We start from the raw sequence: 15,348 nt of genomic DNA, 5'->3' as shown, positions 1-15,348 counted from the left end.
AGAGAGAGAGAGAGAGAGAGAGAGAGAGAGAGAGAGAGAGAGAGAGAATGTTTATGTGCTTATCTTCCAGATGAGGAAACGAAGGCTCAAAGAAGCCACATGGCTATCAAAACCAGAGCTAGAAATAAACGATAGTTCTCACACTACTAAATCATGCTGTTCCTCAGTAATATTTATTCAAATCTTGATTATTTTTTTCTTGCGGATCATATGTATGTGTGTTTGAGTGCATTTATTAGTATGTACATTTAATGCACATTGAATGATCAAAGGAAAAAAGTATACACAAGCCCATTTCCTTTCCTCAGTTCAAATGTTTCCAAGCTCATTCTTCCCATGGTATCTCTATTCATTTGTTTTGTGATTTCATGACTTGAAATACAATTCTATAGCAATCAGTACCGAAGAAATATCCTGATGCCCCAGAGTCATTTTTATGTCTCAATGTCTTTCTCCCAAATCATGTCCCTTGCATCTTTTTCACTCTCACTTTGACTATCATAGCCTAGACACTAATTTTAGTATTCCAACAGTAGCAATTATAACTGTTTCCTTTATGCTTTCACTGTTCCACATAATCCATTAATATGTGCACATCCCCAAAAGTGCCAAACTATTGTTGGACAAACTTTGATTTTTCACTATTCCCCTCAGTACAAAATGCACAAGCTTTCCCTAAAAACGCTTATAATTGCTGCTCACTCACATTTTTCTCCCACCAACCATTTTATTTGCTACCTACCATTACCTCTACTCAAAGCCTCTACTCTAGCCAAGCTATGCCTATGATATGCATTATGTGTGTTCCTCCACTGTTTCTATTCACATTTGCCTTATATCCCTTTGAAGACTCTTGTTTATTTTCCATATCAGTTACTGTAGTAACCTCTCCAGCCCTAAGTTCATGGTGGATATGTACTTTTTGACTATTAGACCTATGTTATGGTAATTTTTGGTCTTATAACTTTAGGTAGCCTTTCATTTATTTTTATCTTACCACTATCATTATAAGTCCCTTGGATAGTATAGTGTATTCCATTTATCCTTATAGTAATAATATTGTGATTATGAGACAATAAGTTTTAGAGTGATCTGGTGGTACCTCCTAACTGTTGATTTTGTTTCAGTGATGTTAGGTTAACAGAAGTAAAAGGAAAGAAAATTAACAAGGATTTTTCTTGACTATTTGTCTACTAAACAATATATCTAAAACATGTGTCACTCTTGTGCTTAATCTGTTACAAACCTGAACGTATTCAGGTGTTCCATCTAGGACTTGGGTTCTGTTGGCACTTGTAAATGTCTGTAACATCTTAGGATTATAATGAGCGAGCTAGCCATGGTTCCAGCTCTGAGAGTTTATGTTCTATCAGAGGATTACACATCAAAAGCAGCAGAGATTTGATAGTCCATAGAATATCATTTTCATAGGTTTTGTCGAGATTTCACAATCATCACAATGACTGGAGGCATGACCCAGGGTGGTAGTACAGGGTAGATGGTACAGAGGAATTTTTATTTCCACAGCCAGCCATTTGAAAAACTATGCAACTTGTAGATGCAACCACTGGAGGGTGTTTGCTTTTAATCCTTCCTTCCTGAACTAGGGAATTCATGTTCTCTGAATTCCGATTTGAGAGTATAACCTGCAGAAGTTCTTTAAAAGGCTCTTTGACAATTTTTCTTTTCCATCAACATTTTGGTGCTAGCTGAGCAGTCACCATGTCACGATTAACGAGTTTTTCCTTGGCATTTTTAGCACGCATTCAGGAAGTCGATGAAGTATATGAATAATATACTTGATTTACACATGAATGACAGAGTAGAACATTTTGGACTTGGTGAATGCATGTTATTAAAGAAGCTTCTGTGGTCTGAATTTGCAGTCATTGGTACAGATTTAACAGGTTATGCTATATAAATAGAGACACATTCCTGTGGGGGGGGACCCTAGTTACAATATTGTAAGCTGCTTTTGTCCCTTACATCTCATTTAATGCATACTTACCTATATCTATTCCTTCCTCCAAAAGTAGCAACAAGAACTATGAATGCAAACTTTATACAATCCTTCTTAATATAGAATAACACTCTATGAATAAAATCAGTTTAAATGTCACTACCTTTCATGTATTTTCAGTCATTGTTTTCTGCCTTTCCCACAGTACTTTCCTCAAGCCCATCAACTCAAAATATTTCTGCTGTCCAGAATTTTTAAAGTGCATGAATCTCAGCCTCAGTCTCTCTTGTTCTCTCCCTCCCCTTCTCTCCCTCCCCCCCTTAAGAAAGCTCAGATATAAAAGGTGTTCATCTTCCAGATGAATTGGTGTTGTCTATATTCTTTTACCACATGACTATTGGGAAATTGTTGTTGTGTGTCTGCTATGAACCATAGGGATGAGAATATTTGAAGCAAATATTTTTTCCCTAAATCCTGAGCCCAAGTCTTCAGATTTGGGACATTATTTTCCTGGCAATAACTATGTTTCCATTCTTGAATCAGTGGCCAAGATCTTCTTTATGTTTTCTCAGGTTAGGTGCCTAAATGTGGCAAGAATTTATACTTTCCAGTAAGTTTGGTCTATTTCTTCCCAGACTAGAAACATCTGTCCTGAAAACAGTGAAAGCAACTTTGTTGCCAACAAGCATCTGTATGTCAGAAGTGACAAGCAACCAAAAGAAAGCCAGATAGAAAACACCCTACTCAAACTGCCTAGAGACACAAACTAGAGAAGTAGAGATTTTCTCACCCGTGCAGCTGCTGAGTTTTGTGGTGTAAAGTACCCTACACAGAGCACATTGTGTTCATGGGGCCTAGTGGATCCTTGAGGAATGAACAGATGTGCTCTGAAGCTGACATGTGACCAACGGAACCCAGCTGTGCAATTGAGATCTTGAAATTGAGGACATTTTTGGATGAGGACCATTTAGCCTCTCGGATCCATCTTATCTCAGAGTTTCTGCACATATTATGAAGCATAAAAAGTATAAAAAGTTGGAATCACACCGAGATCTGCTGGTTGGAAAGGGACAAGAACATTCTAAGACAAAGAAATAAAATGGAAGAATCCATTCTATAGTCCTTATGTACCTTTAAAAGAAGCAAAGTGAGTTCCTTAAAAGTGTACATACAATATTTATTAAGAATTATGACACAAGCTGATTCTAGTAGTAACTTTGAACAAAAGTATAATTGTGTGAATGACACCTTAAAGAAGAAAGAAAATACTTCACAGGCATTGCCTCAATTTCCCCCTTTTTAATAGAGATATTTATAAGATCTCTAAATGAACTATTTATGCATGATTATGGCAGAGAAAGATACTAGTAAGGAGAAATATTATTATGCATATGACTGACCAACCATGTCCCTTGAAATTATATCTCTAAATTCGACCTCAAATGTCAATATTTCTTTTACTTGTTTTTGTGCCCAAGTTTCTATTAGGCTCTCTTACTCAAGAATCCTAGTACTCTTTCATGAGTTTCACAGGAAATGGTTCTCTTATTTCATATATGTGTTAACCTTTCCTAATCTTCAGTCTTTTAATGATTAGGTTTAGTCATGTGATAGTTCTGACAATAAAATGACAAATGACTAGAGAATCCATCAGCTGTCAGGTGAACCTTAATGACTTCTGAAGTGAGGCATGCAAAAATATTTTTGTACACGGCCCTATAAGTAGTCATTGCCAATGGTCCCTAGAATCGCTGAACAGATTGGACACAATTCAAGTAAGTTGTCTTTGGGGAGTAATAAAATCTCTTTCCAGGCAATCTAATGTCTGTGACCTAAAAAGTGTGAGGCAGAGGTGACATGTACAACCAATGAAATTTAAGACATTGTTTGAAATTTACTCCCCGGAATAAAATTAGGTGTCTTGACAATTTCCTTCATGCTAGAAACAATCAAGAGCAGAAATTGTATTCTAATCATCTCAAATTTTGCTGAGGTAAAATGGACTAGTTTTCTCATCAACCCTTGAGGTAGAGGTTAGAATCCATTGTACAGAATTTTAATCAGCAAATGAAGAGTTTAAAGCACAGGCATTTTGGTTTTTTTTTTTAATCAAAGGAGCAAGATAAAATCTTGACACTTACGGAAAAATACAAAAAAACAAAAATCTCCATAAGCAGTAATGTCTTTGTTCCATAGTCAGTAAGGTGACACTGTAGTGAATTAGTTACATATGTGCATTTCTAGAGCTGGAGCAGGGGGAAGGAAGATAGTATGGCATTCTGTAGCCCTATTAAGCTCCTCTTTATCTTTCTCTGAGTTGTCTTCAAACGTGAAAAGGTGAAAGACAACAGGATGTAGACATCATTCCCAGGAGTGAAATGCAAAAACAGGTCTGAAGAACTCTTGCTACCAGAAATAAGACCTCCAATTTCACACATGTAGAAAAGTAAAGTTTCCCTCCCCACAGAAGCTCACAGTAAATCTAAGTTCAATGGCAATTCACCCACTACTCATACTTCATGCGATTCTTTCACTTGTCAGTCAAGAAGGAACTTCCTGCTGCAGAAATGTACTCCTGCTATCTAGCTAAGGACTTGAGAAATGTGGGGAAAGGGGAAGTTACCAACGGGAAGCACATGTGTACGTACCTGGCTCAAGGCAAATGGTAGAATCTGTCTCTGTAGCAATAAAGGACAGAATCCTACAACTGTCAAAGGGGAGTCAAGATGCCAAAGCTTTCACATCAGTCAATGTACAGTCAACCTGTATGACAATTTTGGTAGTATTTCTTACAATCATCTGAAATCCAAATAATATTTTCAATTAAATGGTAATAAAAATTACCTCATTAGAAGTCTCTTGGTATGCCAAGTGTCTAAAAATTTTTCCATCATAAGTATATAGATGTGAAAATATGTTTCTTTGTTATATGGGAAACATATAGACTTTTAACTTAATGTATCAACCTATATTTTTGTAGATGCTTCTGTTGATGTTTATCAGTTAGCTAATGCTCACCAAAAACTGATGGAGTATTATATGCTTTGATGCATTCCACCTCACTCTGATGATATGCTTTGGTGTTATAGTTGTATATAATTATGACTTTAAGTATATCCAAATCCTATACTTTGAATCTGGTAGAGTACCAAATTATTCTATGCCTAGACCCTACATATTTGATTTTTTAACTTAAAAAACATGCCATATACTCTGATAATAATCTCAATATAAATGCAAGTACAAATACAAACAAATTTACAAATACCTAATTAATCAGTTTGCAAAATCATATGGTCAATAGTCAGAAGGTTGACCACCAAAGACTCTGTTAATATGGAGTTTTCTTGTCTCTCTTCATCTACAGCCAACCCAAAGCCTTGAAGTATGAAGGATGCTGAAGTCTTCAAAGCTATACATATACTCTAGATGCAGTTAATTAGAACTGCTATTCTTTCTGTTTCTATTTTATGTTTCCCCTTTCAGTATGCTCTTTGCTTTATTAAAACAAGCATAATTGATTTTCCCATCACTTTAATTTAATCCTACTTCTATAAATAAGTGCACTTTAGTATTCTTTCATAAAACTTCTGAAATGGATTTTTAAATTCAATTTACCATACTTTTAATAAGGTTTTATTAAGTCATTTTCATTGATTTCCACCAATAATGATGTTACCAGCGTATACACAGCCAAAAGAGGGTCTAGTGACATGGCATTGTCTTTGATAATGTGTTGCAAACAGCTAATCCCTGGATAAGAAAAAAGAAAATGCTTCTTGACATTGACACAACAAATGTCGATTTTTTTTCCTATCCTAACTTAAGCGTCTTCATCAAAATTTTACTGAAGCTTTTCTTTTTCTTTGCCTGGTTGTGAAGGTCATGAATAGGTCAAATGTGCTTGGTTGCTGTCTGTGCTTTCATAGACTTGAGAGAGACTAGATTATCACCACAGCCTGCTTTGTTCTTCTCTGCCATCAGAGTTAGGTAAAACCAAAAGGTACAAAAAGACATGGCGCTGTGTGACCTTTTATTGAAGGGTTATATATATGGAGCATCTTTTAAGGAATTTTTCCTACTCCATTGCTAAATTTGTATGAACAAGTCAGGGTAAAATGTAGTGAGTATTCATAAGTCCTGAGGGTTTGGGGATTTTTTGAGAAAACTTTCTTTATTATCACGTTGTGGTAACAAGCTTTGAAATACATTTTCTGAAGGCTTCTAAAATGTCTCCCACAAAACCACAGCCTACCAGGGCAAACCTGACTGCCTGTTAGAGACTGTGCTTTGGACCAGCAATGTTATAACTTGATACCTGTTTCGGCTTAGTTTATTTGGAACTGTTCCAAGCCTAACCACTCTGCCTGGTCTATAATTCAGGTATGGCAAATCTTCTCTATAAAGATCAAGTTAGTAAATATTTTAAGATTTTTGGATCACATATGCTCCCCCTTGCATCATGTTCATCTTATTCATCATCCAAAAAAAAAGGCACTTTCAAAATGTAAAAAGTGTCACTCTTTGTTTATGGGCCACCCAAAACCATGTCATTGGTTTTAGAAGATTTAGTTTAAAATCACAGTCATTAGATATAGATATACCACCCTGAGATGAGGGGTGAATTATCTTGGGTACTTGCTTCATACTTAGTCAGCTAACAAGGACTCCCTGGCTAAAGACTAACATATAAATTATTGGGACCATGCCTCGTTTATTTCTTCTCCATTATCTACATTTTTGCAAGAGCCTTAGCTTCTTGTTTTTCCCAAAGAAAAAGAGAAAAGCTTAAAAGGAGCCAGGAGGAAGAAGGGAGGGGGCAAGAAAAAAAATGAACAAGAAAGTAGTGAAAAAATTAAAGAAAAAAGAAAAACTTGGAGACGAAAGGAAAAGCTAGAAAAAAGCAGAAAAGAAGAATAAAGAAAGGGACAGAGCAAGTGATCGAAAAAGGTAAATGAGAGAGAGAAGAGAGAAAAACACAGAGTGAGCCAGACTGTGAGAGCAAAAGCACAGGCTCTCCTTCTTTTCCACAGAGCCAGGCAGCTCTTAGCGGCACCTCCCCAGCTGCTTTCAAACACTGAGGTTGCTGCCCAGCCACTGATCACCATCCCAAGAAGTGAAATGTGGGCTTCACATCTGAAAACTTCCACTTGCTTTTTCACCAAGTGAAATGGAACACAGAATTCAAGGTCCAAGCAAATGGCTTGTGTTTTCTTTGGGACAGTTGGGCTATTTCTACTCAGGGAAAATTTTGATGTACTGTCTAACTCCAGTGCATATGATTAATGTATATATAGGGCAAACCAGGATAATTCCATTTTTTTTCTTCCACAGCAGGTTTTCAGCCCGAATTATCTGGATGCTTGCCTCAACTCTCCACTAGACTTTGCCAGGATAAGCAGAGCCAATGTAGTATGCTGGAGACTGGGAGCACTCCCTCTCTCCAAGGTTCCCTTCAACACCCACACCCTGTGCAGCTGAGCAGAGTGGGAACTGTCCTAATAAATTTCTTCTGGGTGCGAAAGTTTCTAAGATGCCCCTAAATCCCTAAATGCATTCTGCTTAGCTGTAAAATGGGCAAACATAATATAGATATTTCAACTGGGAAAGCTATACTAATGGGGAAAATATTTGACCCTCTTCCTTTCCGCATCCCAGAAAGAGACCATCCAAGCTGAAGTCTATGATAGATCAATGAAATCAATGGCTGATCAACTTGTAATTTATCTTGATACATAAATATATAGATATAGAGTTTGCTTTTAAAAAAAATGGCTGGGCACTTAAGACCCTTTTATGAGAAACACAAGTGGAGTCACGGAAGCTAACTTTATGGTTTCTGCTGTCTCTTCTTTCTGACAACTGCTGTTTCCTTTTGAGGTGACAGGAAGTTTTGCAGAGTTCATGAATCCCCCTTCTTAGATCACCTGGCCCAACCCTAACAATTGTCTGTAAGCATCTTTTTTTCCTGTTCTAAGTAATTACTTTTTAACTAGTTCCTTAAAAAAATTCACACAATGAGATGTGATCTCACCCACTAGTCTCCCTGAATTCCTCCCAGATCTCTGTTTCTATAGGTGTCTTTAGAATGTAGCCTGACATAAAAAAAATAAAATGTTGGTCTTGGGAATGTATTTACTGTGACTACTGTAAATGTTTGTACACTACTTTTTAAAATTTCAGAGTCTGAGCTACACTTGAGGAGACAAGATTATTAGTAAAGTTGAGTCTTGGAAAAGAAATTATACCAAAGATTTCTAAGAAATTATAATGAATATATCCACTTGATAAAAGTATGTCCTCGTGTATTTTTTTTCTTTTGTACCACTACCATGATTCTGAGAATGGGATTTGATTTGGTTTTTGTTGTTGTTGTTGTTGTTGTTATTATGGAGAAAAGGTGAAAAAATAATTGGAAAGATGCATGATAGTTTATTTTACTGTATCTTACAGATCCAACTTCTAATGATGAAGCTTCCCACATAGCTTCTTTCTTTTTTGGAGCAGAAAGGAAGGAAGAACATGAAGAGTCAGAGCTGTTGATACATTGGGATAATAGCTTTCTACTCTAGTGAAACTTTCCACCTTTCCTTCCATTTTGTCTCATCAAATCTCTCAGTGACAAACTTCCCCACTGCCCTGGGGGTGTTGTAGATTTCATTGCCAACTTTTCCCTCTGGATAGATAGTCTATAAAGAAAAACACTTAAAATTATTATTATTATTATTATTATTATTATTATTATTACTTAGTGAGTACCCTCATCCTCTAACATACTGTCAAATGTACCTAATGCATGAGAACATACTGAAATAGATTTATTAATATAACTAAAGAATTATTAATCATTGAAAAATAACAAGAAATTGTTAAATGGGCAATTCCGTGTATCTCTTTTGAAGGTTTATTTTGTTGTTGCTGCTGCTGTTGTTTATCAGCAGAGTGCATAGAAATGTTGCTCATTGTTGCTTTTGAAAGCTTTCCCACTGCCAAGTGATGAAAATATGATACTGGAAAAAGAAGGTCATCTGAAAAAATGTGCATCTGTGGAATAAGTTTCTCTTTTCAAATGGCTTCTACCAAGCTGTTTGATGTCCCCATGCTATGTGCTGAATGTGACTGCTCAAAAGCAATCAGTAACCTGGGCCAGATTTGAGGTGACAACTGTTGCTATGCTTCTGTAAGCACTGCTTCTGCTAGAACATTATTAGTACATTAGACAGGGCCCTGAGCTTTGCTTAGTAAACACTGCTTTCTGGTGCAGCGCCTGTGTCTAAGTCTCCATTTGTTAACAACACATGAGTGTAAGGGCTTCACTTTATGGCAGATGAGACTGTGAGAATCGTGATTTCTACAGGATTAATGTATGGGATAAACAAACCTAGAGGTAATTGAGTCGTGTCCTATCATGAAGAAAACCATAAAATAGTCACCTCACTTTCTGAATTACAACACAAAGTAATTTATTTCTAAGTATCTAGCCTTCTTCCCCTCCTTTACAGGCATTGTATACCACTTTTAGACTCACTGCTAATTCCAACCTTCATTCTTAAAGCAGTAGAATGTTTCTACTTAACTCATGAACAGAAATCACTTTCCTATCTATTAGTTTGAAGGCCAATGTTAAGGACCTAATGCTGCAGACGACAGAAGATATTCTGACCCATCAGGTAACTGTGATTCTAAAAGAGACCGTCCACCATCTCTCTCACAGTCTCTCATGTTGATACCACACACACATGGCTTCCATAATATTTTAGCAGTTGAAATGGGGGTGGTGTGTACCATTATTATTTGTTAGCTAAAAATTATAAAGAGAAAGTACAGACAAGAAGGAACACACCAAATTCAAAAGAAAAATAACTGTTTATTAAAAAGTTTCTGTTCACCTTTCATCAACTGGTTGATGACTTGTTCACTTAAGAGAACTAACTAGTCTGGAAGTTTGCCTTGAGTTAAGTGACTAAATAAACAAAAGGTGTTGAACTATACCTGAACTCTGAAGAAGAAAAAGTGTGTGTCATCAGTATACTGTAAGTAATGATAAGGCTACGAAAAGGATTTACCCAGGTGTATGTAGTTTCTTAACTGTTGCAGAAATGGGCTTTCTGAATATGCAATACATAAGAGAAAATATAATGGGCTTTAGTTAAAGCCCGGATCTAGAATGCAAGCCTAATGCTTTAAAGACAATGTCTTTGTTTTACTCTTTCTCTCTTTCTGTGATTTATAGCATATATTGAAGATCTCACAAGATGTGTTGAGCAAAGCAGAAGACTTATTATCGTGCTAACTCCAGACTATATTCTCAGACGGGGATGGAGTATTTTCGAACTGGAAAGCAGACTCCATAACATGCTAGTCAGTGGAGAAATCAAAGTGATTTTGATTGAGTGTACAGAATTAAAAGGGAAGGTGAATTGCCAGGAAGTGGAATCACTAAAGCACAACATCAAACTTCTGTCACTGATCAAGTGGAAGGGACCCAAAAGCAGCAAATTAAATTCTAAGTTTTGGAAGCACTTAGTGTATGAAATGCCCATCAAGAAAAAAGAAATGCTCTCCCACTGCCATGTTCTTGACTCTGCAGAACAGGGTCTTTTTGGAGAACTTCAGCCTATACCTTCAATTGCCATGACGAGTACCTCAGCCACAATGGTGCCATCGCAAGCTGATCTCCCTGAGTTCCATCATTCGGATTCAATGCAAATGAGGCACTGTTGCAGAGGATACAAACACGAGATGCTAGCCAACAACCTGTCAGTACCCTCCTTAGGCAACCACCACACTTACTGTAACTTGCCACTGACACTACTCAATGGACAGCTACCCCTTAATAATTCCTTAAAAGAGACTGAGGAATTTTCAAGGAACAATCCCCTTCTGCCATTATCATCCAAAGAGCTTAGCTTCACCAGTGATATTTGGTAGCAGAGGGAAAAAAATCTCAATTCTTCAGCACAACTATGAGAGAACATGAAATTTCTGCTATACTGAGAACAAATTATACCTAAAAACACTGAGGTGCTGAAAAGATGAAGAAAAAGGCACAACAGTCATGTTTGTACTTAAATATTTTTATTTACATTTATAGAATAGTAGGGGAGTAAAACGTCTTGCTTTTGTAGTATGGCACCTTGTCACAATGTACAGATTTGATTTTTCCTGGAAAAAATTGAATTGTGTCCTTTTCAAGTAGGTTTTATGGCACCATATGGACTGCCCATATTTAGGAGTTTAACATTTCAACAGTATTTTTCCGAAAAAAAAAAAGGAAAAAGAAAGAAAGCAAAAGAAAGAAAGAAATGTTTAAAATTTCACTGAGTTTAAAAATTCTGAATGAATGTATAAGGGAAAAGAGAACTTCTCTAAAGTAACTGAAAGCATCTGAGAATTGTACAGGAACAAAACAGATTGAGGCAGCCAATTGGAAGACTGTCCAGGAAGATCAGTTGAGAAAATGATTGGAATATTACATCTTCAACGTAATGGACAACTCCTGTAGACTAAACCAACAGCTTGTAACAACAGCTTTTAGTTCTAATAGACAAGCACATCAACTGTAGCCAAACTGGTAGGTAGGGAAACTGTGTGCATTTCTTAGTCAAATGAATAGACAGCTCTAAGCTCTTTAAAAATGATTTTTAGTAAACCTTATGACTTTCTGTATCATTAAAAAAACATTTTGCAGCTTTAAAAATGCATCTTAAAGTACACAATTTATTGTTTCTGTAAACCTTCACATTTAGATGTATTTTCCCCCAAACACTCTTACACTCTAAGATTTATGTGAAGATGTGGGCATTGCCCTACTTGTTTTTCAACCTCATTGCAAGTTGCGCTTAAATATATATTGACTGCAAATGTCTGCAGTTGAAGAGAAGTAACGACACTATTCAGAAATGTAGAGCTGAGTTGAGTTTACTAGTGGCAGAGCAGTGACTGCAGACTTTCTCACTTGCAACATAGTTGTGAAATAGACTATTCTGTACATACAAAGAATACGCTCCACTATATGCGCAAGTCTCCTGCGGAAGTATCTCTATCCCTGGTGCTTCAAAGAATATATTTAAAAGACTAAGCTTGTCCATCTTCATACAGAGACTGGGACTGCACTATGTCAGCACATCTTTGTGACTAACCTAAATCCTGATGGCTGTAAAGAATGTATCCCACCTCTAAGACTCATTGTGGATCATGACTTTTTGCCACTTACAATTAATTTGGCGTCCTCTCCCACCTCATGCCTGGGGGGGGGGGGTCAACTGCTTAACTGCTGATCAAAGTTGATTCAGAAATTGTACAAATGGTTCTTACAGAAAATCCTTGTACAATTATGAAGAAGGACGATGTATACAATGTGTAAAAATTAAGACTTTGTTTACCCCTTGTGATTGTGAGACCCAAAAGTAGTATGAAATGAGAAAATATGCTTTGACGATTTGTCTCTAATTGCTTTCCAGGGTTGCTTCCCTGTAATCCATCAGTGCTGTGAAATTACCTGTTTCTCTGTTGCTTTTCTATATCTTATCTGTTTAGAAAATCCATTTTTGGACCAAAACTGTGTAGAAGTTTCACAGTGATACATGTTTATTTCACAGGGAGACATTGGTTGCTCCTTTGAAAAGTCCTGTTCACCATATGTGGGTATTTCATAGATGTATTTTTTCCCACCAAGAATGGAAACTTCGGTAAAAACTATAAGTATTTCAAAATGAAAGTCTATCAATTCTGAAGTGTTTTCCAAGTGTTATAAAGTTATATTTACTCTGAGTATTCCTTAATGCTATGTGTAATAACTAAATTAATAATCTGCATGAAATGAGTGGTACGTGTTTTAAGTGGACAATTGTACTTTTTACAATTTTATTTTTCACAGAAATCTAGATGAATTCAAATAGAATGTTCAGTCATATTTTTAAACTAATAGTTCTGTATTGAGCATGCCAGTTCTGAAAATATAACATGGGCCTCTCTACTTCCTTTATTTACAATGATTAAACGTGGGTAGCAATTTGACTTGGCTGGCCACAATGTGTCCCTTCACTGCTTGTAGGTACTCAGAAACCCAGCATTCACACTTGTGCTGGGGAACTTGACAAGAAACCTTTTCTACCATTTTCAGGAACTAATGTGTACACTATCTATAAAAATTTATTTCTAGGTGGCAATTCAAAATTTAATTTTCATCTGTGTTTCTTTAAGAGATATGGCCCATAAGGGTCTAATACATATTTCATCTAAAACACAATGTATGTTTCCAGTTGCTTTTACAGTGAGACTTTTCCCTTTGAACTTTTCAGTGAATTTTGAAATCCAGGAAAGCATGATTGCAACTAGTTCTTACACACTCAAAACAAACTTATTCTTATTATTTCGTGCAAACAGATATTTACCCACTGAATATTAAAGGTGAAACATTCTGAAAACCAAAAGGAAACATAGTAAACAAATGATAGACATGTAGAAATCAAAACATTCTGTTGTGAATAAACACTGCTCAAGGATATGATATGGACAACAAGTTCGTCCATTTCATTTAGCAAAATATGACTTCTGGATGGGTTTGATAAACATGGTCCCTGGTCTAACCAGGGAGATAGCAATATAGCTGTGTGTTTTCTGAAAATATTATATCACTTACCACTACTTCTAACCCTCAATTGAATTAGAGCCAAATCTGTCCTACTTTCCGGAATTCATTCAAAACTACAACAGAGAGACACCGTCAAACTTCTAGTAAGACTTGAATCCAGAGTAAAGTTATGTAAAAGGCAAATGTTTTGGATGTGAGTGAGAGGTTATTGTTGTGCAGCTTAACACTGCTAGAAGGATGCAGGGGGAAGTGAGAGCAGTTGAGTTGTGAAGAGAGTTCAGAAGGAGCTGCGATGGGAATGAATAGTAACCAAATGACTGTGAGAATAAAAGAGAAGAAAAGTCTGGAGCTGGAGAGATGGCTTGGTGGTTAAGAGCACTAACTAATTTTCCAGAATACCTGAGTTGAATTCCCAGCACCCATATGGCAGCTCACAATTGTCTATAAATCCAGGGTCCAACACCCTCACGCAGACATACATGCAGGCAAAATATCAATGCACATACAATAAAATTTAAATTATTTTTTAAAAAGAAAATTCTAACAAAATTAGGAAGACATGTCTCTGACCATTGTGGTTTTTATAAGGCTTACAAGTATATAGAGTCACTAGTCTAAAGCCTTTGCTTTCTTTTGAAAATTTGTTTTAAAATAAATGAATGCACAGCTTGAGAAAACAGCTTTGCTTTGGAGGTTCGTATCTGTTCTGCAAGTATGAGACCTAAGTTCAAATCCTCATCTCCTGTGTAAAAGAATGTACATGCATACCATCATTTGAATGTAGAGAGATAAAAATAATGTGACCTAGCTGGTCATAAAGCCTAGTTGAGAGGTGAGTTTTTGCTTCTACAAGAGTCTGTCTCAAGGCAGGAAGTTAGAGAAGTTGGAGAAGATACCAATATCCTGAAAATTACACATAAAATCTTCACCCTCCTTGTATACATTTCTCAAGATAAGGCAATGAACTTATAAAACCATGTTCAAAGTTAAGATGGAAAATTATCGATAGTGATCAGCCGAATATGAACACTCCAAATCAATGTTACTCTTTTGGGAGAGCGAAGTTAATGTTGAAAATCACTGGCTCCGGTTTCTCTATTGCTCATTCGTTTTTGTTGTGAGATGACTGATGAAAGGTCACAGCTTTGATAAATGGATAAAATAGTTTGATAAGCCTAGTGGTTCACTTTAAATGCTGTCATGTCGAAGTTGCCTTTAAAAAAAAAAACTCAAATCATCCACAAGCAATTTCAGAAGAATATTTATTATTCCACTTAATTACTGGGTAAACAGAACTTGTAAAGTTATGTACAATCACCTATATTTGTTTTTTCTACATACTCACTGCTATTTTCCTAACTATATTTTCTCCAGATGGTGCTCTGGTCAATCGTGAAATTTATTGAGTGCCTGCTGTATACTGGACAGTGCATCAAATGTAATAGGTTTTAACTCACAATCCTTATTCTCAGATAGATTATGCATCACATAGAGAAATTAATATTTGCATGTGAATAATAAGTGAATTGGATTCTGTGTTGACTTGGGCAAGAGGTAAGTTTGGCACAAAGAAAACAGCGAAGAAAATGGGAATTTCCCATATACAGAGCATAGCACATGTGAATACTGAAGGAAGAATGAGCAAAGTGATAGCAGGAACAGAAATCTGAACAAGACTGGGAGGAATGCTAAAGCATCTGAGAGCCTGAGAGCCAGCAGATTTAAGGAGAATCAGGAAGGGGAAGGGAATGGAGGCTGGGAAGCCATTTACGAGACTATTCTCACAGTCCAG

General features: G+C 36.4%; 1 protein-coding gene across 1 annotated transcript in view; it reads left to right on the top strand.

The window, feature by feature from the left end:
• Il1rapl2 (interleukin 1 receptor accessory protein like 2) overlaps positions 1-11,226 on the top strand; it is a 1,099,213-nt gene extending 1,087,987 nt beyond the window's left edge. The window contains exon 11 of the mRNA XM_028770319.1: positions 10,194-11,226. Within this exon, the coding sequence (XP_028626152.1) occupies positions 10,194-10,891 (698 nt within the window). The 3' untranslated portion in view covers positions 10,892-11,226. The remainder of the gene's footprint in view (positions 1-10,193) is intronic.
• The last annotated feature ends 4,122 nt before the right edge of the window (positions 11,227-15,348 follow it).

The sequence above is a fragment of the Grammomys surdaster genome, unplaced genomic scaffold (assembly GCF_004785775.1).
Source record: "Grammomys surdaster isolate TR1022 unplaced genomic scaffold, NIH_TR_1.0 200, whole genome shotgun sequence".
NCBI lineage: Eukaryota > Metazoa > Chordata > Mammalia > Rodentia > Muridae > Grammomys > Grammomys surdaster.
This window is presented reverse-complemented; position numbering and strand designations above follow the sequence as displayed.